This window comes from Podarcis pityusensis (assembly GCF_964106645.2).
Source record: "Podarcis pityusensis genome assembly, chromosome: 10".
In the NCBI taxonomy this organism is placed as follows: Eukaryota; Metazoa; Chordata; class Lepidosauria; order Squamata; family Lacertidae; genus Podarcis; species Podarcis pityusensis.
The window spans coordinates 47,433,360-47,460,801 of record NC_138035.1 but is presented as its reverse complement, the minus strand read 5'-3'; the positions used below and the strand labels follow the sequence as shown (position 1 = coordinate 47,460,801).

The window sequence follows — 27,442 nt, the reverse complement described above, 5'->3', positions numbered from 1 at the left end:
ACTGTTTGTACTACTGAGTATTTCATTTTCCTCTGACACACCCTAACCATGCATGCATATACAGTACCTGCAACTCAGGATAATGTTTCATACATCTGATAAAGAGGACAGTAATCCACAAAAGCTTGTGTCATAGCAAATGTGTTAAGACTTTAAGGTGTCACAAGGCTCTTTGTTGTTTAGGATAGCTGTAGTCAGCACTCAAGAAACATGATTGTGTGAAATGGCTCTTAGAGCAGAGATAGGCAACCAATTATTGTTGATCTAAAGCTCTCACCAGTGCCAGCCAGTATTGCCCAATGGTCAGGAATTAGAGCAGTTATAGCAGAGTAACATCTGGAGAGCCACATGTTCCCCATCCTTGCCTTCGAGGCAACAATCCCATAAGCCAGCCTCCCCCCCCCCCCCCCCGGCTAAATATAATAGTCAAATCCAGAAACAAGCTGCGTTTCAGCAAATGATCTCAAAGATGGAAAAAGCCTGTTTCTCAAGGTGAAAACTCCAGACATGGAGGAATGAATGTGCGTTTGAAAAGGAAGACCATTTATTTCGTGCCAAAAAACGAACTTTTGAAATATGCCAACTAGTCTGGATACTGCATGTTTCTGTCTGCTTGCGAGTCGGAAGAAAATTGAGGGGAGGATATGGTGACTCAAAATCATTGCAAGCTCCTCAGCGTTTCGTGAGACTTTAAAGAGCTTCTGATAGCACTAGAAGACTGAAAGGACCTGTGAGTAAATATTCACTGAAGTGTAATCCTTTTCATGAATGGCTAGATGAAAACCTGCCCTATTCTAGGATACTACATTCCATTCCCCTCCCTCCCTCCACCCTTGCCAGTTTTCTGGTCTCCCCCAACATTCAGCCAGCACTCCATGCTCCCTGAGCATCCTCACTGAACTATTTTGAGGTTTCCACCAAAGAGGGGCAGTTCTGAAGATGCCTTAAAGGTAAAGGTAAAGAGAATATTATGAAAATGATATACAGGTGGTACATGACCCCAGTCAAGCTTGCAAAAATTTATCATTTGCCCGATAATAAATGTTGGAAATGCAAAGAAACTGAAGGTACATTCTTTCACCTTTGGTGGACGTGCCCAAGGATTAAGGCTTTCTGGGAGATGATCTATAATGAAATGAAAAAGGTATTTAAATATACCTTTTTGAAGAAACCAGAGGCCTTTCTCCTGGGCATTGTCGGCCAATTGGTGCCAAAGAAGGACAGAACTTTTTTTATGTATGCTACAACAGCAGCAAGAATACTCATTGCAAAGTATTGGAAGACACAAGATCTACCCACTTTGGAAGAATGGCAGATGAAGGTGATGGACTATATGGAACTGGCGGAAATGACTGGCAGAATCCGAGACCAGGGAGAAGAGTCGGTGGAAGAAGATTGGAAGAAATTTAAAGCCTATTTACAGAAATATTGTAAAATTAATGAATGTTAGAATGATGTTGGATAGAAAGTAAGTGGTTTCTAGCTGTAATACTATATGGGAATATGAAAAACGGATTACTAACAGGTAAAAATTTAACGTTACAATATTTTAAGATTTAAGATTTGGATAAACAAAGAGGGGAAGGATTTGCTGAACCAATAAACCGAACTGGAATACAAAAAAGGGAGGCGTGAGGAGGTCCGGGAAATAAGCCAATGAAAAATAAGTAATGGAAAGATTGAGTTGTTTTTAACTATTTTTATTTTGTTTTTTTGTTTTTTCTATTTTTATTTTGTAATATTTTGAAAATTTCAATAAATATTTTATAAAAAAATAAATAAAGGTAAAGGTAAAGGGACCCCTGACCATTAGGTCCAGTAGTGACCGACTCTGGGATTGCGGTGCTCATCTCGCTTTATTGGCCAAGGGAGCCGGCGTACAGCTTCCGGGTCATGTGGCCGGAGCGGTACCTATTTATCTACTTGCACTGGTGTGCTTTCGAACTGCTAGGTGGGCAGGAGCATGGACCAAGCAACGGGAGCTCACCCTGTCGTGGGGATTCGAACTACTGACCTTCTGATCGGCAAGCCCTAGGCTTTGTGGCTTAACCCACAATGCCACCCGCTTCCCTGGAAATGCCTTACTTTGGTGTTTTTCCAAGCCTGCTGGTGTTTCCATTCCCTTGTGCATGAATGTTGGCATTTTGGCTGCATAAGAATGGGCAGTTGGAGAACGGAGATCACAGTTAGTATATATTCTGGAGCAGCCAACATGGTGCTCTCTGAATGTTGTGGGATTGCAACTCCCATCAGCCACAAGCTCACTTGATTGGAGAACAGCTGTGAGTATTGAAAATGGAGTCAGACTGCAGAAATAAGTTGATGTTTATCTGAAGCCCCCTGCCCCATTTCCCCACCCCCCACCCCACTGCTTGACTGATCTGGGAAAGGGCAGGTTTGTGGGCCATGAAAGATTGGACAGTGGGCCAGAAAAAGCCCATGGAACAAAGACCATACCTTCTGAACAAGAAATAGAGAAAAGGCATTGAAAGCAAAAGTTCTATCCATTTGTCTTCGATACATTCATCATAAAAGCTACTTTATTATCATTCTTATAGACTATCAATATTTGAACACAAAAAGTCAGTTTAGGGTTCTCGTAAACATTCAAATACGGTAACTAAAAACTTGTATCAAGCTACCACTTGACAAATCTACATGGATGGGGTTTCGTTTTTTAAATAGAACTACATTTATTCTCTGTTCATTTAAGATGATGAAACAGTGGTTCTTGTCTGACTCAAGCTTGGAGTTTTTGATGTATATACTTTAATCCATGTGGTACACATTCTGCAGATGAAATGTACAGGAGATCAAACTCCATTATCACAGCCCACGACTATGAGAGGGCAGGGGGATGAATTGTTAGGATTACTGGGTAGTAAACCATAAATTACCCCACTAAACCCATAGCAGAGGGGGTGGATTTTGAAATGATAACTAGACTCTCTCAGTACCTAGTCTTCAGAACTCTTTTGACAATAAGATAATAGTTCTTAGTGCATTTTGGGATGCAAATTCAGGAGGGGCTTATGTAAATATGTTTAGGATAAATTGCTGGTATCCAAATTATAATATCCATCTTATGTGACTCACACTATATTGCTTCTATTTAGTTTTTGCACTAGCTGTGTGATGTTAACTACAGTATAAGCTTCAATTGTGCTACAACTACTATTCGTTTCCCATTGTGTGATTTGTAACATTTGCACACCTGCTATCAGAGGAAGTACTGCTACAGCAGAATACAATTTTACAAAATGCTATTACAAACTATTTTTAAAATGGGTATATGCTGGGGGGGGGAATCATTTGAAAACTAAATGGATTTTTTCTCTCAAAAAACTTTGACAAATGAAGGGAAAAGAACCTACAATCACATAGAGAAAAACTGCAAAACAACAAAAACAAAAAATCAAAGCAAGCATTTTCCATTTAGTATTTCTAAGTGAGGTACATAAAAAATAAATCATATGGAAAATGAAGCCCTAAAACTGAACATAAACCAAAACACTATCATGAAACGCCTGCTGGAATAAGAAAATATTTTCCTCGTGCCTGAAATTCATCACAGATTAATATAGAAATGAGCTGGAATGGGTTTGTGAATCAACACATTCGAAATTTACACAGACCAGAGGTAGACTGATCCTCCATCTCTACAGAAGTCACTTATGGTTGCCATGGCAGCTGCAAGCAGGTGCCCTCCTATGTGCCACACAATGAGTACCACAAGAAGTCACCTCAGCAGGGTATCCTAACGGCCTCTTGGTACTTTGGAAAGTTGCATGTGCTATAATAATAATAATTCATACCCCGCCCATCTGGCTGGGTTTCCCCAGCCACTCTGGGAAGCTTCCAACAAAACACTAAAATACAATTAAAGCTTCCCTAAACAGGGCTGCCTTCAGATGTCTTCTAAAAGTTTGGTAATTATTTTTCTCTTTGACATCTGGTAGAGGGTGTTCCACAGGGCGGGCGCCACTACCGAGAAGGCCCTCGGCCTGGTTCCCTGTAACTTGGCTTCTCGCAGTGAGGGAACCACCAGAAGGCGCTCGGCGTTGGACCTCAGTGTCTGGGCAGAACGATGTGCTAATGCAATGATGCACCTTGGTCTGCCAATGGTATTAAAGAGGGAATTGCGTCTGTAGCATATGCAAAGCACAGGAGGCTGTGTTCAATGTGGCAGCCACACCACCTCTCACTTGCACCGGTGCGGCTACCCCTCATACCATTCACTCCCGTGGCTGCAAGCCTTGAAATCTAAATGTTGCCAAAACAAGAAAAGCAACTACACCCTCCCCACCGCCCAGTTTACAGCACTTTCCCCCACTGGTTTGGGAAATGTGCCCGCCAAAAAATGCCTAAATCTCACTGAAGCCAGTATTTGCCAAAGGTTTATGTTACCGTGAAGAAGAGGGTGGGGAGAAGAAGAGGAGGGTAATTCTGCAGTTTACAGATATGCCATGTAAATGACTGTGCGAACCAGATGTAGCTTGCAAGGTACCTAGTAACTCATCTCTGCTGAGCAATAAAGCTTTTCTGGCAAAAGTTTGAGAAATTTACTGCTGTTTTCTGTCAGCAGCTACAACAGATGGCGGGCACATGCCTGCCTTGCTAAATGAAGTGGGATCTCTACAGCACGATGCTTTGATCTCCGGTGGCAGGTCCACAACACCGAGATGCAAAATACCACAGCAGAAGCAGAATCTAAATATTAGAGGTTCAGAGCTTCGCTTTTGATACAAAGACCCTCGTTTCTTTCTTCCCTTTTTAATTGTGTCCATAAGCATGTTCACATTCCACGTTGCCTCTCAAGTATGGAAGTCAGAAAAGATTTTATTTTTTTCTCCCTGTCTGGTGACAGGAAAGCGGTGAACATACCATTCAGGCACAACTGCCCCTGCCATAACTGTCTGTGTGCTGTTGCTGAAGTTGGCTGTTGGATAAACGGTGGCAGAAAAATGCAAGGAATAAAAATGAAACATTGAGGGAAATGTTATGAACGAAAGGGTGGCTTCAGAAAGGAAGGACTCCTATGCCAAATCCACTCAAGGAAGAGGGTGGCTTATGTTCGTTCACACTTTCTTTGGAACAAATATTTGAACCGAAGCCCACTGCCACACTTTTGTTTAAATGTTAACAGCACCTCTGGATGAAATTTTTAAAAATGGAGAGGGGGAACAACAGCCTTTTGTGCCAACAGTGCATTATAATAAACAATCCCTTTACCTTTGTGAGGGAGGCTAGGATAAAAGGGGTCAACCGTGGCAGTCAAAATTCCTTTCTTCTCCTCAAACTGATTTCTGATCTAAATAATGTACACGTCCATAGAAACTCAAGTCGGGCGACATTTTTTACACACTTGTTGAAAGAGTTGGGTTTGTTTAGCCTAGGTAAGAAAAGATCGGTGGCAGGCATGATAGCTGCCTTCAAGTATCTGATGGGCTGTCAAAAAGAAGATGTAACAGATGTATTCTCTGTTGCTTCAGAGGGCAGAACTGGAACCAATGGATGGAAACAACAGAGAAGCAGATATTAATAGAAAGTCCTCATTTAGGGTGGAAGGATCTGTCCATTCTGGATCTCTCCTATAATTTTAAATACGCCTAAACTGACAAATGTTTCAACTGTGCTGTATTATCTTCAGTGGTTTACTGTTAGTGGGCTAGGGAGACTAGGCCAGTCCCCTAAATATTCCTGGTAAATTAGAGTATTAAAGTATTAAAGTCTGGCACTTTCTTTTTTTTTATTTATGTATGCCACTACTGCGGTCTGTGTTTTGTTAGCCCCAAAATGGAAAGCGAGTGAGGCCCCAACCAAAGAAGAATGGCAACTTAAGTTGACAGAATATGCGCAGCTTGCAGACTTAACATATAGAATAAGAGAACAAGAAGAACATACGTTTAGAGAAGGTTGGAAAAGGTCTATTGAATATATGGGAAATAGCGGTGTACAGCTGAGAAGGCTGGCAGCGTTAAGATAAATTCCAACAGTGTAAAAAAGTTTTGATGGATGTAACAATGGATTACTGGATGGTATAGTTTTTGTAAAATATGCAGGGATTTATGATATGCAAAATGAACCATGGAAAGAGAAGAAGGGAAGTCATTGACATCTTAAGGATGTAAAAACGAGTACTTTAAATTGTAAAACAGAAAAATTAATAAAAAATATATATATAAAAAATAAAGTCTGGCGCCTCCTTCCCAAAACCCAGGAAGCTTCTGCCCAGCTTAGGCAGGGAGGCGCAATGCTCCAACTGAGTCCAAGAGCTCTCTCGTCACCTTCCCAAAGCCCGCCCTGCTTTGGGAAGCTGGCAGAAGGGCTCCTGCATCCTGCCAGAGACCTGGTGCCTCCTCCCCAAAACCTAGTTTAGGGAGGGCAGCACTATGCCCATATATGTGCCGTTGGCCCCCCACATTCGCCTCTGGCCCTAATTGTTTCCCTACAAGAGATTTCACCGCATGCTACTGATTATCTTCCTTGGATGAAAAAGTGAGAGAGGCTTTGCAGCAAACAGAGCCTCATGCTCTTGACCCAGGGACAGGGAGCTCCCCAGGCTGGTAGGAACAGACGCCTGCAGGAGACAGGGTCCGTTCTTTTCCTCCCAGTATGGCTAAGCACAAGACAGTTCAAGCTTGAGTCATGGCACTTGAGTGACGTTTGTGGCTGGGCAGTCAGATCGGTACCTCAAATATATAGTCAAGAAGAGAGAGGTGTTCTATTCATCCCGTATACCGGTACATATCTATCCCAGATGTTCATTTGATTAAGAGATGGGGAACCTCAGGCCTGGAGGCCAAATGTAGTCCTACAGGCCTCACTACCTGACCACAGGAGCACCCCCTGGGCCGGGATCTCTCCTTTGGGGACTCACCTGTCCAGCTCTGCTTTCTCTATACCCACCCAACAGGAACACCGCACATACCAGGGCCCAGTGACTAAGAGAAAAGCCTGGAGGAGGTATTATTATCTGTCTCTACAATGAGAACTTCGGATCATATTTCTAACCACGTTTAATGGAACTCTTTGAAATAAACACCATCCCTGAAGTAACTCGGCCAATTATCTGCAATAAGCAAAATCATACATGAGAAAAACTATCATTCAGAACGCTTCAGAATTCTAAGAATAAGCAAGAATTGCAGCCAGTGAAACAGATGATTGAACTTGTATACCTTCATAAGTAGGATCAAACAGTATATAGAGTCATAGAATAATAGAATTGTAGATTTGTAAGGTACCTTGAGGTTCTAGTTCAATGCAAGAATCTCAACTACTGTAAAGACATCCAGTCTCTGCTTAAAAACAGAGTCCACCACCTTCTGAGGGAGTCCTTTCCAGAGTTAAACAGCTTTTACTGTCAGACATTTCTTCCTGATGTTCAGCCAGAATCTCCTTTCTTGTAACTTGAATCCATTGGTTTGGGGGTCCTACCCTCTGGAGCAGGAGAAAACAAGCTTGCTCCATCTTCCATGTGACAGCCCTTTAGATATTTGAGGATGGCTGCCATATCTCCTCTCAGTCTCCTTTATTCAGACTAAACATACCCAACTCCCTCATTAGCCTTGGCTTCCAGACCCTTTAGGATTTTGGTTGCCCCTCTCTGCACAAGCTACTAAGGAGCCAATGTGAACACTAGCAAAGTTGGAAACTAGAAAACTAAAAGCATCTTCTCAAAGATGAATTGAACATGTAACAGACTTCTAAACTTTCATGTGTGATCTTAAAGGAGAAGCAAAAGTAGAAACTAGTTCCCTGAATCACATATACAATATCAAAAACAGCACAAGAAATAGCACAATTTCAGTGATTCTTTACTCATCACAGAATCCTTCTGAAGCAGTAATTAATAGGTTTTTCACTGCAGCCTAGCTACCGAAGTATAACTGTACCAGATTAACAATTCTAGAAGCTCCATTTACAGAAGATGATGTAATTAGAACCAATAAGATCAAAACATGAGGACCTGATAGCTTCACCACAGAATTTTACAATAAGTTTAAAGAGTAGTTAAAAACAAGTAGAATAAATGAATTACTTAACCTAAAAATCAAAGACAGACATGTAGATAGTAGAAACAATTCACATTACCCTGCGCCTATCATCTAATATCACTCATCAACCAGGACTTTAAAATATGGACAATTATCACTGGAAAACTTAAAGAATAATATACCATATGGACTAAGACCAAGCATGCTTTATTAAAAACAGAAAGACTTATAAATTGTATCGCAATAACCCCATTTGCATCATGAGCAATTTCGGGTGACAAAAAAAACACACCTTTGATTGAGTGGAATGCGGTTTTCGATACAGAATCTAGGAATTATTTAATCATAGAATTGTAGAGTTGGAAAGGAGCCCAAGGGTTATTTAATGAAACTGCCTGAAATGCAGGAATCATAGCTAAGGAATCCCTAAGAGATAGCCATCCAACCTTTGCTTAAAAGCCTGCAATGAAGGGGAGTCCACAAACCCACTGATGTAGCCTGTTCCGTTGCCAAGCAGCTCTCACTGCCAGAAAGTTCTCCATCGTGTTAAGGCAGAATCTCCTTTCTTGAAATTTGAATCCTTTGGTTTGGGTCCTACCCTCTGCACCAGCAGAAAACAAACTTGCTCCATCCTCCATGTGACACCCTTCAGATATTTGAAAATGGCTTGAATAATAATAATAATAATAATAATAATTTATTTATAGCCCACCCATCTGAGGTATCACATCTCATTCTTCTCTTCTTCAGGCTAAGGATACCCAACTCCCTCAACCATTCCTCATAAGGCTTCTTTTCCAGATCCGTTAGAATCTTAGGCATTCTGCTCTGCACATGTTCCAGTTTGTCCATATCCTTATTTTAAACAGTGGTGCCCAGAACTGGACACAGTAACTCTGTTTTTAAATTATCCCTCCCAAGTTCATTTCTCATGCACCCTAATTATGTCAACTCAACACATCAAGTAATATTATATTGAAAGTATTTTATAGTGCTTGTCTGATAGAATCAGAAAATGATTAATCGAACAACACATTTTTATTCAGTCTCCATTGTAATAACGTTGTAATGTTACTCAGTCTCTTAATGTTATTTGCCATTGAACTTAATAAAAATGGAAAATAGGACAATGGCATTTTAGGGGAAACTTCTCAGAGCTAATACAGTTTAAACCACAGTGTTCAATATGTAAGCCTATAGTCAACAGCACTAAAGTCCTGAATTATCACTGCTTATCTTGGTAATATTTAAGACGTGAATAGAAAAACCTCATCACAATGTATGAGATGTTTTTTCAGTTTCACATCAAAAAATGATTTTATCAATCTACAGGTGGATAATCAATGGTCATGTAATCACAATGATCTTGTTATTCCACTAGAAGGTTAGCGGTAGTTTTTCAAATTTGGCACATCCATTTGATAACTAAATGCAGCCACCTTCATGAAAAGCCAGTGATAAAGAACTGTATTATCAACCCTAATACTAAAAGACTGGTCCATAAAATGTTTGGTTTTCTATCTGACAAAAAAAACTGGATCACAAGCAAACATCTTTGCCGAAAAAATGGGGGAAAGACTCAAAGAGTCTAAGCTTTATGTGAAAACAAGAACGGAATTGATTGCTCAGTAATGTCCCATCAGCATTAATAATGACAAACCAGAGGAAAACTGTTTTAAAATATCTACCAGTGGCACTTCATTCTGTGTAAACGAAGCAAAATGTATCACTCAGCCTCAGATTTATGCTGGTGATGGCAAGCATCAAAGGCAGATTGCATGCATATTTTTGGACAATTTTTTTTCATCTATTATACAAGAGGTTACCATTTTATACCCAATCTCAAAGTGGCTCTTCTGTGTTATTTAAAAACCAAAATTTTACAAGCCGGTGCACCTTTTGTGTTCTGTTTAACCATTAGTAGCTATGGACAATATTAGAAGGTATCAGAGAATAATTAAAGAAAGTTTGGGAAACTGCTTCGTTAACAAAACCCCCATTCTTCTCCGTGGCCAGGTGAAACATATAAAATTCACAAGACAACAATTTGACTGAAGAAATGGTCTTTATTGTAAATTACTGGAACAACAAATTTTAGGACAATTTACAACCTTTTGTCTTTTCTTTCTTATGTTTTGAATACCTTGCCTTTTACACAACTATTTCTCATATTTCTCTATGCTAGCATCAATCTGATCAGTCTCACATGATCTCTGTGCCCAACATTTTCTATTTTTCATTACCAAACTCTCACTTTTAAAGAGTTACTGTATTCATGTATGTGAGTATATTTTTCTGTTTCTACTGCTTACACTCTGAGATCCTGTAAATTTTCTGCATTTTTGAAATAATATAAATATACTTAAAATTATTTATAAAAATAGAAAATAAAACCTACAAACTAACACAACAAATTATAGCAAGGGAGATTAAACTGCTCTCATTTAAGAGCTTGGGAAAACAGAAAATGTTTTGCACTGCTCCTGAAATTATAATCATGAGAGCATCGGGTTGGCATGGGAGACCCAAGTGATAACCCATAAACATTTCTGCAAACCGCTTGGAGGTTTTATTACAATTAAGTGGCATGTAAATGGGATGCAGGTGGCGCTGTGGGTTAAATCACAGAGCCTAGGACTTGCTGATCAGAAGGTTGGCAGTTCGAATCCCCGCGACGGGGTGAGCTCCCGTTGCTCGGTCCCAGCTCCTGCCAACTTAGCAGTTCGAAAGCACATCAAAGTGCAAGTAGATAAATAGATACTGCTCCAGCAGGAAGGTAAACGGTGTTTCCGTGTGCTGCTCTGGTTCACCAGAAGCGGCTTAGTCATGCTGGCCACATGACCCGGAAACTGTACGCCGGCTCCCTCGGCCAATAAAGCGAGATGAGTGCCGCAACCCCAGAGTCGGTCATGACTGGACCTAATGGTCAGGGGTCCCTTTACCTTTACTAAATGTTGTGAAATAAAGAAAGAGCACAAAGTAGGGCTCCTTCTCAACAGACTTCTAAGGGTCCTCACCAGATTGTGGAAATGAAGCAGAAAAATACTCATTCGTGGGAAACTTAGAAGTGTGATAGCAATGATCCTAGACAGAAGTCTCATTCAGAGGTTAGGGGAGCAGCTTTAGTGCAGTGGTGAGAACATCTGCTTGGCATGTAGAATTCAATTCCCAGCTTCTTGAGACAGACTGGCAAGGACTCCTGTCTGCCACCCTGGAGAGCTGCTGCCAGTTACAGAATTGTAGAGTCGGAAGGGACCAGAGGATCATCAGCTCCAACATCTTGCAATGCAGGAAAATGTAGCTGTTCCATACGGGATTCAAACCTGCAACCTTGGTGTTATTAGCACCATGTCCTACCCAACTGAGCTACCTCAATGTAGGATGTGCAGGCCATTTGGCCTCACTCCTGGCACTCTGTGTACTAAGAGACCCTCTCCTGGCATTTGCATGCATAGCTGTGCATGCAAATATCTTCCCTACAGACATTTATGCTATGTGCACAGATGGCAGGGACATGGCTTCCCAGTATGCATGGCATGGGGAGGCTAGAGCGCAAAGGAGAAGCAAGATGGTGTCCAGGAGAGCAATTATGTCTGCAACAAGTATCTGAAATTGCCAGAAATGGCTCGTGCTTTTCAACGCTCACAAAAAATGAACATGAATCGAGGCAGTCCCAAAATAAACGTGCTGTTCCTCAACCTAGCTAGCCTTCATCTCATGCGCTTGTGTGTCCAAGCCCACTGACATGTGAATCCATTGAATTAACTTGATGGACATTTGGCAGGGAACTTAGAGCAGAACGTTATAGAAGAACTATGAGAATTATGTCACACCCTGTTGAAATGGATGGTGATATCAGAATGCATGAAAGCTCACTGAGATGGTTGCTCATTTGCTTTAGAGGAATCATAAAAGAATGAGAGTGCTTAAAAGGGAAGGAGATAAATGCCTTTCTTCATTAAGAAAAAAAAAAGGATCAGCCAATCTTATGTGCATCCCATTTAAATAACATCCTGCTTTTTGAGCCGATTCTCAGTTAGCTCCAGATCCAAGTTGCAACCCTAAACACATTTAGTAAAGAGCAGGTCTTACTGAACACAGTGAGGCTTACCTCTGAGTAAATGTGCATAAGATTATACTGCAATGTTAGCCATGCTTTAGATGCACTTGGAATCAATGAGACTTCCATTAAGCACAACTAGCTTCCCCCATTGATATCTGTAATGAGTATGGGTTGCTCGTGCGTAAGTTGCCGCCTCTCCTGGCTTTGTTGCCTTGTTAAACCTTTCAGTCTGGGCAGCCCTTCACTTCGTGGCTGCCTCAGTCGCTAGCAGAATCCATCAGTGGGCGTTTCTTAAACCTTTTCCAACATAAAAGTTGTTTGACACCCAGTCTCCTCCTACTCTCTCTGCGCGGAAGTCTTCTGCGCAGGGAGGGCGTGGGTAGCGGAGGACCCGTGCTCTCCCCGCTGGTGTCCGGTGAAGAGTCTGGGAGCCCTCTCGCTGATTCCCCCATCTGCCCCCCTTTATTCCTGGTGTTGCGCTGAATTGCTTCCCCCTCTGCTGAGCTGCCTCTCTCCCTGCTGGGCCCTTCTCCAGCATCATTTGAGAGCCTTCCCTCCGCCTCTAGCTCCGATGTCAGTTCCCTGACAATATCAATAGATCAGAAGTGTTACTAACTTAACATGGATCCAACCATTGCAAACAATGTGCTTATTAATTGTTTGGACGATTTCTTCTTTTTTTATTCCACCTGAAAAATACGTGTCTGTTCCCAGAATTTTCCCCAGTGCCCTTAAGGCTTGTATGCAGATTCACCATATGTTGTCATGATGTCAAACTGCACATGTGCATGTTCATACCAGGCATTCCTACACAATCTGTAGAGGTTTGCCGGGTGTACAGATGCCAGTGCCCCAATCATTTGCAAACAGTGCTTTGCAAATTTGCCTGGGCAGAGTAGTTGTCTCATAGTACCTCCCTTGGTACAAACATATCAAATGCATAGTAAAGGTTGAAGGTCTTCATTTTATCTATGGATGCCATATTGAAGCGGACAGGTAACAGCACTGAATTCTAAGAGCTAGCGCAACTTAGCGAGTAAGGTCACAATTCTATGTGTGCTTTTTCCTGCAAGTAATCCCCACTGAAGACAGTGGGGCTTGCTTTCGATTTGTGGAACAGACTCCCACGAGTGGTGATAGATCCTCTTTCTTTGCAGACTTTTAAGCAGGGGCAGGGTGGCCATCTGTCATGGATGCTTTAGCTGAGATTCCTGCATTGCACTAGATGACCCAACAGGGTCTAAGATTGTATGATTAAACATGCATGGGTAGGATGGTGCAGTATGAGACTGAAGCAGCAAGAGCTTCAAAGCTTGCCTCTGCCACTCACTAGATAGCTTTAAGCAAGGCACTTTTTCTCACCTCCAAGCTCAGATCTGTAATGGTGGGTAGCAATAGGCTTCATAAGTCAAATAATTAGCCAATCTACTTCAGTAGCATTTATCCTAACTGGCCACCTCTACCTGAAGCTGTGCAGTCTGCCCCCCATCCTGATTTATTACAGGCGACTTGCAAAGATGATTAATATTATTTACATGAAGGGCCAGTAGTGATGTATGGAAGTAAGAGCTGGACCATAAAGAAGGCTGATTGCCGAAAAATTGATGCTTTTGAATTATGGTGTTGGAGGAGAGACTCTTGAGAGTCCCATGGACTGCAAGAAGATCAAACCGATCCATTCTGAAGGAAATCAGCCCTGAGTGCTCACTGGAAGGACAGATCGTGAAGCTGAGGCTCCAATACTTTGGCCACCTCATGAGAAGACTCCCTGGAAAAGACCCTGATGTTGGGAAAGATGGAGGGCACAAGGAGAAGGGGACGACAGAGGACGAGATGGTTGGACACTGTTCTCGAAGCTACCAGCATGAGTTTGACCAAACTGCGGGAGGCAGTGGAAGACAGGAGTGCCTGGTGCGCTCTGGTCCATGGGGTCACGAAGAGTCGGACACGACTAAACGACTAAACAACAACAACAACAACAACATGAAGGGCCTTGTGCACTGGAAAAGCACCTTATGAATGGCAAATGTAATTGTTAAATGCTTCCAAGTATGGAGTGTTATATAAAGCATAAGATCAGCTATCTTACAAAGCTCTGGGCCGCTGAGTATTTTGCCTGCTAAACATTCTAGTTGTGTGTGTGTGTGTGTCATGTTTTCAGCACCTTTCCATATACACCTGATAATTTCTGAATGAGATTGTGAGCTATTTTCCACTTTAGGAACAAAGTTTCAAAGAAGATGGAGAGGAAGAGAGAGAGAGAACACTGTATACTTGTGCGTGTCATAGATGTGATTTATTAATATTTCTTATGACAGGTGATTCAAGGAACCACTTTGTAGTGATTTTTTGGCACATCACTGAAATATTTTCCGCGAATATTTTCATAAACTAAATATTTGCTCTGGTTAAACATGCAGCTCTTCTCCCCTCACCGGTCAGAAGTTGCGCTCCTCTTTGCCAACTTTTCCCAATCCCAGACTCTACCTACCCTTCCAGTTGCTTGCCAGGTGAAATTCATAGAGTGAATATTGACCGGGATGGCAGGCATCCTTTGCTGGGCTTTTCTGAAATCGTGGGTGAAGGGGGCCATCTTCCCCTCAGAAACAATAAGAATATCCTCTTCAAAGCCTGTAAAACAAAACCAATTAACTCAAAACAGGTGGGAGATTAATCGTAATGGAGGATGAAAAGCAAATGTTTTTTTTTCACTGAAGCTTTCGCAGGCAGGCAAGACTCCGGGGGGGGGGGGGTCGCTTCTGAAATTTCCTACATGGAAAGCACTTCTTTGGAGGGAAAAGGGGGGAAACCTTATACAGATCGCCATGCGTGATAACGGATGCACACATACCTTCGCGTACACAGGCAAGGGAGCCGCAATTGGCCACAGTGCACTGACGCTTTGCAACAGGTCCATGTGAGTGGGAGCACCGTGACAATGCGTACATGTGGCTTTGATTGTGAAAGCATGGGGCTGCTTTCGGTGAGGGGGGGGAGATGCACTCGTGCAATCATCGCACATGATCTAGTTGCTCTCTCTCTCTCCCCCCCCCCCCCGTTTCTCCTTGAGCTGCACAGAAGTGCTTTACCGTGCAGAAAATGTGGCACAGATGAAGAGGCCCTGAGATTTCTCCCTCTTCCGCCCCTTCCCTTTTTTTTCCCAGGACACATATAAGAACTGGAACATTTAAAGAATTTGGCACAAGCTCATGGGCTGCTGCTTCTCTCCCCCCCCCCCCAAAGTCCTTAATGCTAATCCATTCAAACTGAAGGCCAACATCCTATGCACATTTATGGGGGAGTAAATCCCACTTAATACAGTGGAAATTAATCAGAACTACCAGACGGGCAGAGGGCAATTTAGCCCCATTAGAACCAGACAGAGGGCCTTCTCGGTAGTGGCGCCCGCCCTGTGGAACACCCTCCCTTCAGATGTGAAGGAAATAAGCAGCTATCTTCTCTTTAAAAGACATCTGAAGGCAGCCCTGTTCAGGGAAGTTTTTAATATTTAGTGCTGTATTGTTTTTAACACTTGATTGGAAGCCGCGCAGAGTGGCTGGGGAAACTCAGCCTGATGGGCGAGGTATAAATAATAAATTATTAATTATTATTATTATTATTTGTGATGGCTGCCTTAGCTTCATTTCCAGAACTTTGTTTAGGAGAGACAGATTGGGCTAAACTTTGGAGGTGGGCGGGTGAATCAGGAGGGGACTGACAGGTTTCATTAAGGCTCCCCACCCACTTTCCCCTTCATCGTTCCAGCACTGCCTTGCTTCCAAGTAAACTGAGCATAGGATCGCTCTGCAAACAGACTTGGATGCCAAGTGGCGCTGGACAGACCTATGTCCAGCTTTAATGTGAACGGATGAAGCTGGCATCCAATTAGGCAGACTTACGACACTTCCAGATGAGAGTGTTTATGGTGAGATCACAGAATGGTGGAGATGGAAGGAACCACCCCCAGGGTCATCTAATCCAGCCCCCTGCAATGGAGGAATCTTTTGCCCAATGCGGGATTCGAACCCACGACCCTGGTATTAAGAGTCTCACGCTCCACTGATGGAACTGCAAGACCAACGCTCCTCCTCGCAGCCTCCGCACCAGGGGTGTGGCGGGGAGGGGGCAGGCAGGGGGACGGCTGCACTCCCCTAAACCAAGCAAATAAATAAAAATAATGTTTAAAGCAGAAATTGCAGAAAGGTATCGACAATTTTTTTCCTGAGCACTTGCAGTCAAAAGAAAGTAATTCAAAACAACTGTTGTGGAGGCCATTCATTCTGGAGCTGCTAGACGGAGCCACGCAGAGGATGGTGGCAGGTGGGTTTCCGTCCGTCCGTCCCCCCCCCCCAACATAAATCCCGGCTACGTCCATTCCTGCGTTTGGCGTTCATGTGAATGGATGAAACCGGCATCCGATCAAGCAGACTTTCGCAGCTTCCAGACTGTTTATGGCGAGATCACAGAACGAGAGAGTAGGAAGAGACTCCACCGGGTCATCTAGCCTGACCCCGCTGCAACGCAGGAAAAACTCCGCTGCAACGCAGGAAAAACTTTTTTTTTTTTGCCTAACGCGGGGCTTGAAACCCACCACCCTGAGACGAAGAGTCTCACGCTATGCTTCTCCTCGCATACCACGTCCTGGCACCCTAATGCCAGCCCCGCCCCCAGGCTCTCATTTAACTTTCCCCCCATGAAAAACCCCATGACTTTATTGGTGCTGCTAATGAACCCGATTGCCAAACAGCAGCAATAATAATAATAATAATAATAATAATAATAATAATAATTTATTATTTATACCCCGCCCATCTGGCTGGGTTTCCCCAGCCACAACAACAACCTGATGTCTTTTCAGTTGCCACAAAACTGTTGCGTGGGGGGGGGCGGATCCCGTGGCTGTTTTGCCCCCCCTCCTCCCGCCGGGCGCCTTACCTATGAGCACGCGGGCTTGGTGCGCGTCGATCCACAGGTAGAGCGTGTCCTCTTGGCGCGGGGCGGCGCGCGCAGGCGGCGGGCTCCCCAGGCACAGCCACAGCCAGAGCGCCCAGCACAAGGCGCCGCCGCCGCCGCCGCCGCTTCCCCTCCTTCCCTCGGCCATGCGGACGGGCAAAGTCCTCCTGCTGGCGCGCTGCTCGCTCCGTCCTTCTCCTTCCAGCACACGCTTCTCCCAGCGCCGAGGCGGGCTGCCTGCTTGCTTGCTTGCTTGCTTTCGCCTGCCGCTGCTGCCGCTGCTGCTGCTGCTGCCCGAGGTGGGTTTGCCTCTTGGCAGGCGCCGCAGTTGTGAGCGGGACTCCTCCGAGAGGGGGACGTGCCCTTGTGGGGGAGAGCGAAGTGCGGGGGACGGGGGACGGCGGATGGGAGCGGTGCTGCTCAGCTCCGCCAGGGGGCGCCGTGGCACCGAGGACGGAGAAGCGACTCTGGCCAGGGCGAGGTATAGAATAATAGAACGAGCCCCTCCAACAGGAAAATAGGGGCATCCTATTCCAAAGTGAGGAGGAATTAAAGAAACTTTTAATGAGGGTGAAAGAGGAGAGCGCAAAATATGGTCTGAAGCTCAGCATCAGAAAAACGAAGATCATGGCCACTGGGCCCATCACCTCCTGGCAAATAGAAGGAGAAGAAATGGAGGCACTGAGAGATTTTACTTTCTTGGGCTCCATGATCACTGCAGATGGTGACAGCAGTCATGAAATTAAAAGACGCCTGCTCCTTGGGAGAAAGGCGATGGCAAACCTAGACAGCATCTTAAAAAGCAGAGACATCACCCTGCCAACAAAGGTCCGTATAGTTAAAGCTATGGTTTTCCCAGTAGTGATGTATGGAAGTGAGAGCTGGACCATAAAGAAGGCTGATCGCTGAAGAATTGATGCTTTTGAATTATGGTGCTGGAGGAGACTCTTGAGAGTCCCATGGACTGCAAGAAGATCAAACATATCCATTCTTATGGAGATCAGCCCTGAGTGCTCACTGGAAGGACAGATCGTGAAGCTGAGGCTGCAATACTTTGGCCACCTCATGAGAAGACTCCCTGGAAAAGACCCTGATGCTGGGAAAGATGGAGGGCACAAGGAGAAGGGGACGACAGAGGACGAGATGGTTGAACAGTGTTCTCAAAGCTACCAGCATGAGTTTGACCAAACTGCGGGAGGCAGTGGAAGACAGGAGTGCCTGCAACAAATTCCATCATCCCCCCCTTCGTGGATCACTGCCTTATGGAGGCGAAGGGGCTTGAATAACTCCGAGAAGCTATGAGCTATGCCATGCAGGGCCACCCAAGATGGGCAGGTCATCGCCAAGAGTTTAGACTCAATGTGATCCACCTGGAGAAGGAACTGGCAAACCACTCCAGTATTTTGCCAAGAAAACTCTACGGACATAAAAAAGGAGAAGCTTTGAGAAGAAAGTGAGAGTTTCCAAGGCATGCTCTGGTTCATAGGGTCACGGAGAGTCGAACAGGACTAAGACGACTAAACAACAATTCCATCATAATCATCATTTTTACTATTTACACCCCACCCATCTGACTGAGTTGCCCCAGCCCATGGGTAGGCAAACTACGGCCCAGGAGCCAGATCTGGTCCAATTGTCTTCTAAATCCAGTCCACGGATGGTCCAGGAATCAGCGTGTTTTTACATGAGTAGAATGTGTCCTTTTATTTAAAATGCATCTCTGGGTTATCTGTGAGGCATAGGAATTTGTTCTTCTTCTTTTCAAAATATAGTCCTGCCCCCCACAAAGTCTGAGGGACAATGGACTGGCCCCCTGCTGAAAAAATTTGCTCACCCCTGTGCTCTCTGGGCAGCTTCCAACAGATTAAAAAAATACAACATTAAACATTTAAAAAACCCAAAACTCCCCCATGTCTTCAGATGGCTATAGGGTCTGGTCTGTTAACTCCACGCCCTCCAAAATGTCTCTGATGAAAATAGGGATGTCCTAAGGAAAAGCGGGACATTCTGGGGCGTGGGCGTAGCTGGGGGGGGCAACTACCCCTCCTAAATCAATACAAATCAGATGTTCTGCCCCCCCCAGCCTGTCCCCTCCCCCAACAAAAATTCTGGCCATGCCCATGTTCCAGGATCAAATCAGAAACCGAGAGGGCTTCTGTAAATCCAGGACTGTCCCTGGACTCCATTTCTTGGAGGGTCTGTAGAATTGTAGGGACTTGAGGGGCCATCTAGTGTCCCACAGCAATCCCTGGGTGGGCTCGAACCACCAACCTTCTAGGGTTCACAGCCAGATGTACTGAGCCATTGTGCCCCTGGATAAATACAATATTATCATAATAAAGTTTCCTGGGGCCACAACATAAATTGTATTTTAGTGTTTTGTTGGAAGCCGCCCAGAGTGGCTGGGGAAACCCAGCGGGGTATAAATAATAAATTATTATTATTATTATTATTATTATTATTATTATTATTATTATGACACTGTGCTTCCACCCCTCCTCCTCCCGCAACACGTGCTTGCAGGCTTCTCTAAGTAATTCGTACTCAGAGACGCAGACCCGTTAAAATCCATGCCCTTAGGTGAAATCCTTTCATTTCAATGGGTCGGGTCCGGAGTATCACATCTTCTCCACCACCCGGCAGTTTGGAAGGGGAGGGGGACACCTCGCGGAAGCAACAGGAAGCTGGAGCTTCCAGGATGAAGTTTGAAGCCGCTTGTGGCAGGTGTCAATCATCAGGGCCATTCCGCGCAGTCACCGGGGCTGCGGATTGTCCCTGGGCTTGGAGGGAGAGTTTGTCACTGCATCGTCCAGATTTTCAGGTGGTCTGCAAGCGCAAGCAGTTTGGGCTTCCCCTCCATCAACTCTCCTAAGTTTGCCCTGGAGGGCTGGAACCCCCAGAACAGATTTTAAGGAGGCGCGGAAAGCGCAGGGGAAGCAGAAAGACGAATCCCATTGCTCAGCCCTGGATACCGACCTTGATTTTCCACATACATTAAGAAGTTGACAAATGGATGCTTTGGTACATGCCATTATTTAACAGGCGTTTGTGCATGCTTAACTGATGTTGGTGTAACGTGGCCCTCTAGTGGTTTATATTCCTAATAACACATTCTGAAGACAATTATTACAATCTTACGCACCTATTGAGGCTCAGCCACAATGAAATAAAGCTGTTTCATGATTATGTTACTCATCAGTAGAGATCTTGCATTTCCCCCCGCTTAAGAATGCTGCAGACTTTTAAACATCTAATCATGGGGTTTTCTTTTTAGCATAGGATGCTGGTCTAAATTGAAAATCACTCTTGTTTATAAGGAAAGTCTCGTCTGAGCCAGCTACAGTTTGTAGCACTGAACGGGGAGCATTTTTATGAACAAGTACAGCCACACCCCTAGAATTCTTAGAAGGACTACTATAATATATTTCCCTTGCTCAGTGTCTACATATTCTGTCTTAATCATCCACTAAAATATGTGTCTCTTGCGATAACGCCACATCAGCTTTTAAGTATTTTTCGTTTAGAGAGCACCTGTTACCTTTTCCTAGGAGAAGCGATGCAACATTTCATGTAATAAAATTTAAAGTAATAATAAATCTATTACTGTAGCGATAAAGTATCTGTCAACTGCATGTGTAGAAGAGCTTATTACTGTCCCACACTGCAACCTTCTTAACATCTCCTAATGCCCAGGCATATAACACAGCTGCTAAAAATCTATATAAATCATAAGTGAAAAGGCATGTAATTAGATACTTGTGGGCAGTCAAACTAAACAGGGAGTGCTGCCCCAAAATTTATTTTGCACATGCGCCCGCAATGAAGTGCTACTGGGTAGTCACGCTGGTGCTTTGCAAGAAAAACAACAGAGAGACCAGCTAGACTGGTAAAGAGAAAGCAATTTATATGCATTGTATGTGAGATACAACATTGTGCCACCAGATGGAGATGTAGAGTCTCATTTTTCTCTACCTGTTTTCCCTGTTTAAATTGACAATGCTTTGAACTGAAACGCTTCTTTGATGTGTCTAGATCCAGCCAGTCTTCTGGCATCTTAAAACCTATTATTTGTTGCTTTTAATTTATTTATCTATGAATGAACTTGTTAGCTGCTTGTTACACAAAAGGTTTTCTGAATGACCTCCATCGTATGTAAGAGAATAAGCATGAGTAAAGATATATTTTAATAAAAGCATATTGATATAAAACATATGTACGCCAAAACACATGCAATTCATTACACACACACACGAAGCAGCCCCTGATCCCAACAAAAAAAGGGTAAAGGTAAAGGACTCCTAGACGGTTAAGTCCAGTCAAAGGCGACTATGGAGTGCAGCACTCATCTCGCTTTCAGGCCGAGGGAGCCAGTGTTTGTCCACAGACAGCTTTCTGGGTCATGTGGCCAGCATGAATAAACCACTTCTGGCACAACGGGACACTGTGACGGAAACCAGAGCGCACAGAAACACCATTTGCCTTCCTGCCACAGTGGTACCTATTTATTTACTTGCACTGGTGTGCTTTTGAACTGCTAGTGTGCTGGTCCTGGGGGGGTTACCGTGAGGCATGGTCAAAGTCCGGTCCTGGGCTGCCGAGGGTCTGGAGATTGTCCACCAAGGGGGAAGCCGGGTTCAAAGCAAAAAGCCGGGTGTGGTCGGGAACTCCGGAAAGACAGGTCTGGGTGCTGGTAGAGACAGGTTTCCAACGTCGTTGCTCCCGCAACCTGGGACCGGGCTGACTGGCCTTTATCTTCTCTGAGGCCAGGGGCGGTCCCGGCCCACAGGTGACCCGCCTCTCCTGGCCTTAAGACGAGCACTCTTCCTGAGAGAAACCAGTTCCCTCCGCCTCTCTGCCCTGAGCCTCTGCAGCTCAGGAGAGGCTGGAGGGTTACTGGACCCAGAGGCAGCCTCACCTTCCCCTTACAGGACTGGGAGAGGAGCACCTGCAGGCAATGGGTCCTCAATCACCCCCGGAGCCAGAGTGGATTCATCTGGTGTCTGCTCCTGAGGATCCGGCACAGGTGCAGGCCCTTCAGATTCAAGCCCCTGCCCCGGCTCAGCCGGCCCTGGAGGCGGGGACTCCTGTGCAGGCTGGGATTCCTCCGGTTCAGCCTTTGAATCAGATTCCCAGGCCATCACAGAGCCAGTGTTTGTCCACAGACAGCTTTCTGGGTCATGTGGCCAGCATGAATAAACCACTTCTGGCACAATGGGACACTGTGACGGAAACCAGAGCGCACGGAAACACAATTTACCTTCCCACCACAGTGGTACCTATTTATCTACTTGCACTGGTGTGCTTTTGAACTGCTAGGTTGGCAGGAGCTAGGACAGAGCAACGGGAGCTCACCCGTCACAGGCATTTGAACCGCCAACCTTCTGCCCAAGAGGCACTGGCGGAGGAAGAGGAGTGTGGGGGGAGCGCACCGCCTCTGGCAGTGTGATCCTGGTGGGGTGTCATCGCGGCTGCCTCCCTGCCTGCGCTGGGTGCCACGCCCCTGCAGGTGGCGCGCCCCACCCCCAGGATGCATGCCATGCCCCTGCGGGTGTCAGCTTCGCCTTTGAGCCGGTGCCAACGACTGGGCTCAACCTCTTCAGCCCCGACTGGGCCAGGTGAGCTGGGAAAGCACTTCCAGAGACCTTCCACTGCAGGGAAGCAGGTCTAAGTGCAATGGAGTCACAACTTAGAGCTGTTAGCACGAAACTCAGTTCCAAAGTCAGCGGAGCACAGCAGAGCATGAACCACACGAACGACGGCTCTGAAGCATTACTTCTTTATTTTTTTACAACTACTGCAAAACTAAAATAAACTAACTAAAAACTATCGGAGGCTACCGGACTGCATGAGTGTTACAGTTACTTAAGCAGTCATCTTCTCTCTGCACAGATAACACTCAGACTCTTTTTGAGTCAAGCTGGAGCGGAAGAAGCGATGAGCAGATTCCGCCCCCTCCTTTCTGGAAAGATTGTCAGTAGATTCTTGCCATGGGAGGGGTGAAATATCCACAGCGGGTGGTGCGCCACACCCCCGGGAAGCACGCCAGCCTCGCCCCAACCTGCTCTCCGCCACTGAAGCTCCGCCACTGCCAAGAGGCTCAGTGGTTTAGACCACAGTGCCACCCACTCCCTGCTCCCAGCACAACATCATTGTTGTAGTCAATCAAAAGCTTGGAGCGGGGAGGGGGAAAAGCATTTTTTTTTAACCTGCCACTCAAAAGACATCACCAAAGGCCCCAGGTGAAGCTCCCTCACTCCACAAATGGGGAGCCACAATTGCAAAGGCCACACCCTGGAACAGTTCAGTCACCAGGGCCCGAAACTCTTCATCTCAGGGGCATGGGCTCGAGCATCATGTTGGGCAAAATATTTCTGCATTGCAGGAGGTTGGACTAGATGACCTGTGATTCTGTGAGTGGGTTCTTTGACATTATTCTCCAAGCATCCTTCAAAGCAGGAATCCAGAGAATGCCTTCATTAAGATCTAATGGTCTAAGAAGGTTCATATAGGCCATGGGTTGGCAAATTAAGGCTCGGGGGCAGGATCCGGCTCAATCACCTTCTAAATCCGGCCTGCGGACTGTCCAGGAATCAGCGTGTTTTTACATGAGTAGAATGTGTGCTTTTATTTAAAATGCACCTCTGGGTTATTTGTGGGGCATAGGAATTCGTACATTCCCCCCCAATATAGTCCGGCCCCCCACAAGGCCTGAGGGACAGTGGACTGGCCCCCTGCTGAAAATGTTTGCTGACCCCTGATATAGGCTAACAAATCTGTAAGCCTTTGAAGTGGCAAAGCACTCTTTGTTGTTTTCAGAAATCTTATGTCCTACTAAGTTCTATCTTTACAACAGCCCTGTGAGGTAGGTTAGACTGAGAGTTGGTTCAGTCACCTAGGTTTCAAAACGTCACATGCTTGGAGAGTTTCCCACCTGCTATTGTTGCTGTCAGCGTTGCCCAATCAAAACATATCACCACAAATCTGGTTTCCTCCTTCAACACCTTCTACATCTGAAAGTATGGTAGGTGGGGAGACAACCTCTCTCACCATTTTATGATAAACAGGGCAGCTACTTGGGTGGGTGAGTTCAGAGTGCTAGTAGACACCAGAGGAAGCCCTTAAAGGTGTTACTGCGCCATGCTGGCAACCAACCTCTATCCTTCTTCAAATACTTTTTGTTGCTAAGACACAGCAACTTGCCCAAGCTTTGATCGGAGCTTAATTCAGATCGGTCGTATTTCTTGCCTGCTGCCGTTGCTTTTTAACGATGTTGGAAAATGTGTCCTAGTCTCTACGTTTGTTTCTGAAGACCAAACACCAGAAGCACGAGAAAAACAGTGCAATTGTCCGTTGTTCCAATTATGATGTCAGCCACTTGGAAACAGCGACTGAGAAGGGGGACATACATTATAAAGTAGTAAAATAAAAAAGATCATCTTCTCCATTTCAGCTGTAAAAAAAAAAAAAAGGTTGCTACTGCACTTGAGCTTCCCATGTAGCCGACATATGATTTCTACAAGCAGCTGCCTATAGGGATCGCAGCTGCAATCCAGATGTGGGTGTCAGTGAGTGTTTTCCCTGTCAGCATCCACAAGTGAAGTGCCTTGAGTGCACTGGACTTGTGACTTGGGTTTCAATCCCTTGCTTAGCTGTGTAGCTCACTTTGGATGGCCTTGGATCAGCCCTATCCTCTCAGCCTAATCTACCTCACAGGGTCATTGTTAGGATAAAAATGGGAGAAGCATATATATTTCACTCTGAACTCTTTTTGTGGAAGAGCAGTCTGAAAACCTAACAAATAAAATGTTCTCCCTAAACCCCCAAGCTGTTTCTGGATCGACTCCTTCCTTCCCCCTGGGTTGTCCTAACCCCGGTTTGCCTTCTGGGCTTAATCCGACCGACAGGCCAAACAGAGGCCCTCTGCTTTCCCTGGAGCAACTAAAAAGGCCTTGAGAAAATATGCCGCCTCTGAGGGAAAAAATGAAAACGAAAAAGGTGAGAAGGGAGATTGAATTTAGTTTCTTGGTTCACCGATGTCTGCTGTCCTTCAAAACTTCGAGACTTTGCTTGCTAGGCATCATGACCAGTTAGAAGAGGATAGAGAAATGAGAGACACTGCTGCGATCATTTCCTTGACTGGGCCTGATAGTTCAATTCACTCACCATGTTGATTTTTAATGGGTCCGCGCAAACAGCATAAGGTTCCTAAGATTCAGGGACAAACTAACAGCAATGGCTGACTTGTGAAAATGCTTTTTTTAAAAAAAAAAGTTTTGAAAAATATATCGAATTTGCCATCAGCTCATCATCGCCATCTAGTGTCACGTTTGTATAATGCACTTAAAACACACTTAAAACGTTATATAGTATATGCAGCTGTATAGCTGAGTCCTTTGTGTCTTTGTCCTCTGCAGGGTCTCCAACTGTTTTTGGACCACAACTTCCACCATCTCTAGCTAGCAGGACCAGCATCAGGAATGATGGGAATTGTAGTCCAAAAATAGCTGGAGACCCAAATTTGGGAAACCCTGCTCTACTATACCATAAGGTGGTACATTGGCGCCCCCTGGTAAGGAAACAGCTGAGCATGGTAAGTGTATAAGAAAATTAGTTGTTGCACCAGCTCTGTTAGTCTGTTGCAGCAAAAACAACCAAGGATCTCATGGTATCTTAAAGAATAATTTACCATGTTGCAAGAAACCACTCATCAGGAACAAAAAGTGTTATCCTCAGTTGACAGCTTCCATGCTAACAATGCAGTCAAGTGACACATTAAAATTTACATCTATGCACAATGGCCGTCCACAATTGTAATCATTGGTGGTAATGCAATACCTTAACACTAAGTTAATTACCATTAAGAAACGATCATAGCTGCTAGAACTGAACCTGATGACTGAGTTGCAATTTCACATTTTTCACACTGGAGTTTCTCTTTGAAGATTATTTTGTTCAAGTACAGCCATTTCCAGCAGCGGAACGGAAAACCTTCTGTTTCTGAAGCAAGGTTTGGGATGGGATTTCATTCAGCCCAAGTCCCAAACTGTCTTCAGATCTCTGGGGAACAACCTGGCTGGCATCCAAACAGAGAGGAGAGCCGGCTGCTGTGGACATAGGAGGCTTCTGTTCTCTCTCAACAAGCTTGGGGGGTGGATTTCTGGCTTGTATTTTGCAACTGCTCTCTCTGCTCAACATTTCTCTTCTTTTCAGGGTGTTGGGGTTTACGGTGTAGGGCTACAAGCAAAGAATGCAAGTCACCCTGGGCTGAGGAAGGGTTTGTAGCTGTTTCTGAAAAACACGCTATGGGGAACTTCAAGTTAGAGCCGTATTCTAGACAGGGTTATCAAATGCCATGATGATGGCTAAATGGAATGGGGTTTCCACATGTAGGGAGCCAGCCAAGCCCCAGATCTGTCAGGATGAACTGAATTTGGATTGCTGGCTGAGTCTGAGCTCAGTCAGGCAAAGGGAGACATCCACCTGTTGCAAACTCTGCTCCGCTGTGTCATGTGACCTAGCAACCCAGTAGAAGTTACAAAAAGGCTGATGTAAGTCAAACTCCATTTTAAAAGGTTGTTTTCCCTCCAAAAGGCTGGGTGGGGCTGAATTAGCTGGCAGCAGCCACACTCCTGAAAGGAGTTTGCAACAGGGGTAAGTTACACTGGCATAAATTGCCCTGGCGTAAGTTACACTGGCTTCCTGCAGCTTAGATTGCTCTGCCCAGGGCAGTATATCTGCCACAGAGTATCCGGTTGCCAACAATTAAGAAGGATCTCCACAAGTGACTGGCTGCTGTGGAACTGAGATGGACGTCTGCTCTGCTCCATCAGGACTTCCCTTATATTCTTAGCCTCTGCAACAGGCTCTCTAGTGGAATCCTCACTGCCTCCCAAAAGTGATCTTCCCCTTCACCTGCTCACCCCCCTCACCTCCATCAGCTATGGGCCAGTGCAGAAGAGTCTTCTTCTTCTTTGGTGATCACTAGAGTAAGATTGTCTTCCATGAACACAGTTTTAACAGCGAGTCCATAAGTGACTGTGGAGGCCAGTTCTGGATCCACACTTCCTTCCACAGTGGGGACATAGCTTTCCGGGCAGGAGTTGTTCACGGTGAGGGTTTGCCAAGCGTGCCTTCCTCTTAGCACCTTTCTCCCTTTCATCCTGAGTTCAAGCCTCTTCAATAGCCCACGACACCTTTGGTAAAGGCTGTTCTCCAATTGGAGTGCTCACAGCCAGTGTTTCCCAGTTGTTGGTGTTAATACTATATTTCTTTAGATTTGCCTTGAGAGAGTCTTCCAACCTCTTTGTTGACCACCGGCATTACGCTTTCCATTTTTATGTTTGGAATAGAGTAGTTGCATTGGAAGATGATAATCAGCCATCTGAACAACATGACCAGTCCAACAAAGTTGATGTTGAAGAATCAT

General features: G+C 44.9%; 1 protein-coding gene across 1 annotated transcript in view; it reads right to left on the bottom strand.

Moving 5' to 3' along the window:
- WIF1 (WNT inhibitory factor 1) overlaps nucleotides 1-17,376 on the bottom strand; it is a 42,100-nt gene extending 24,724 nt beyond the window's left edge. The window contains exons 1-2 of the mRNA XM_081022404.1: nucleotides 16,999-17,376; nucleotides 14,555-14,694 (exon numbers count right to left, since the gene is read on the bottom strand). Coding sequence (XP_080878530.1) covers nucleotides 14,555-14,694; nucleotides 16,999-17,164 — 306 coding nt within the window. The 5' untranslated portion in view covers nucleotides 17,165-17,376. The remainder of the gene's footprint in view (nucleotides 1-14,554; nucleotides 14,695-16,998) is intronic.
- Between the last annotated feature and the right edge of the window lie 10,066 nt (nucleotides 17,377-27,442).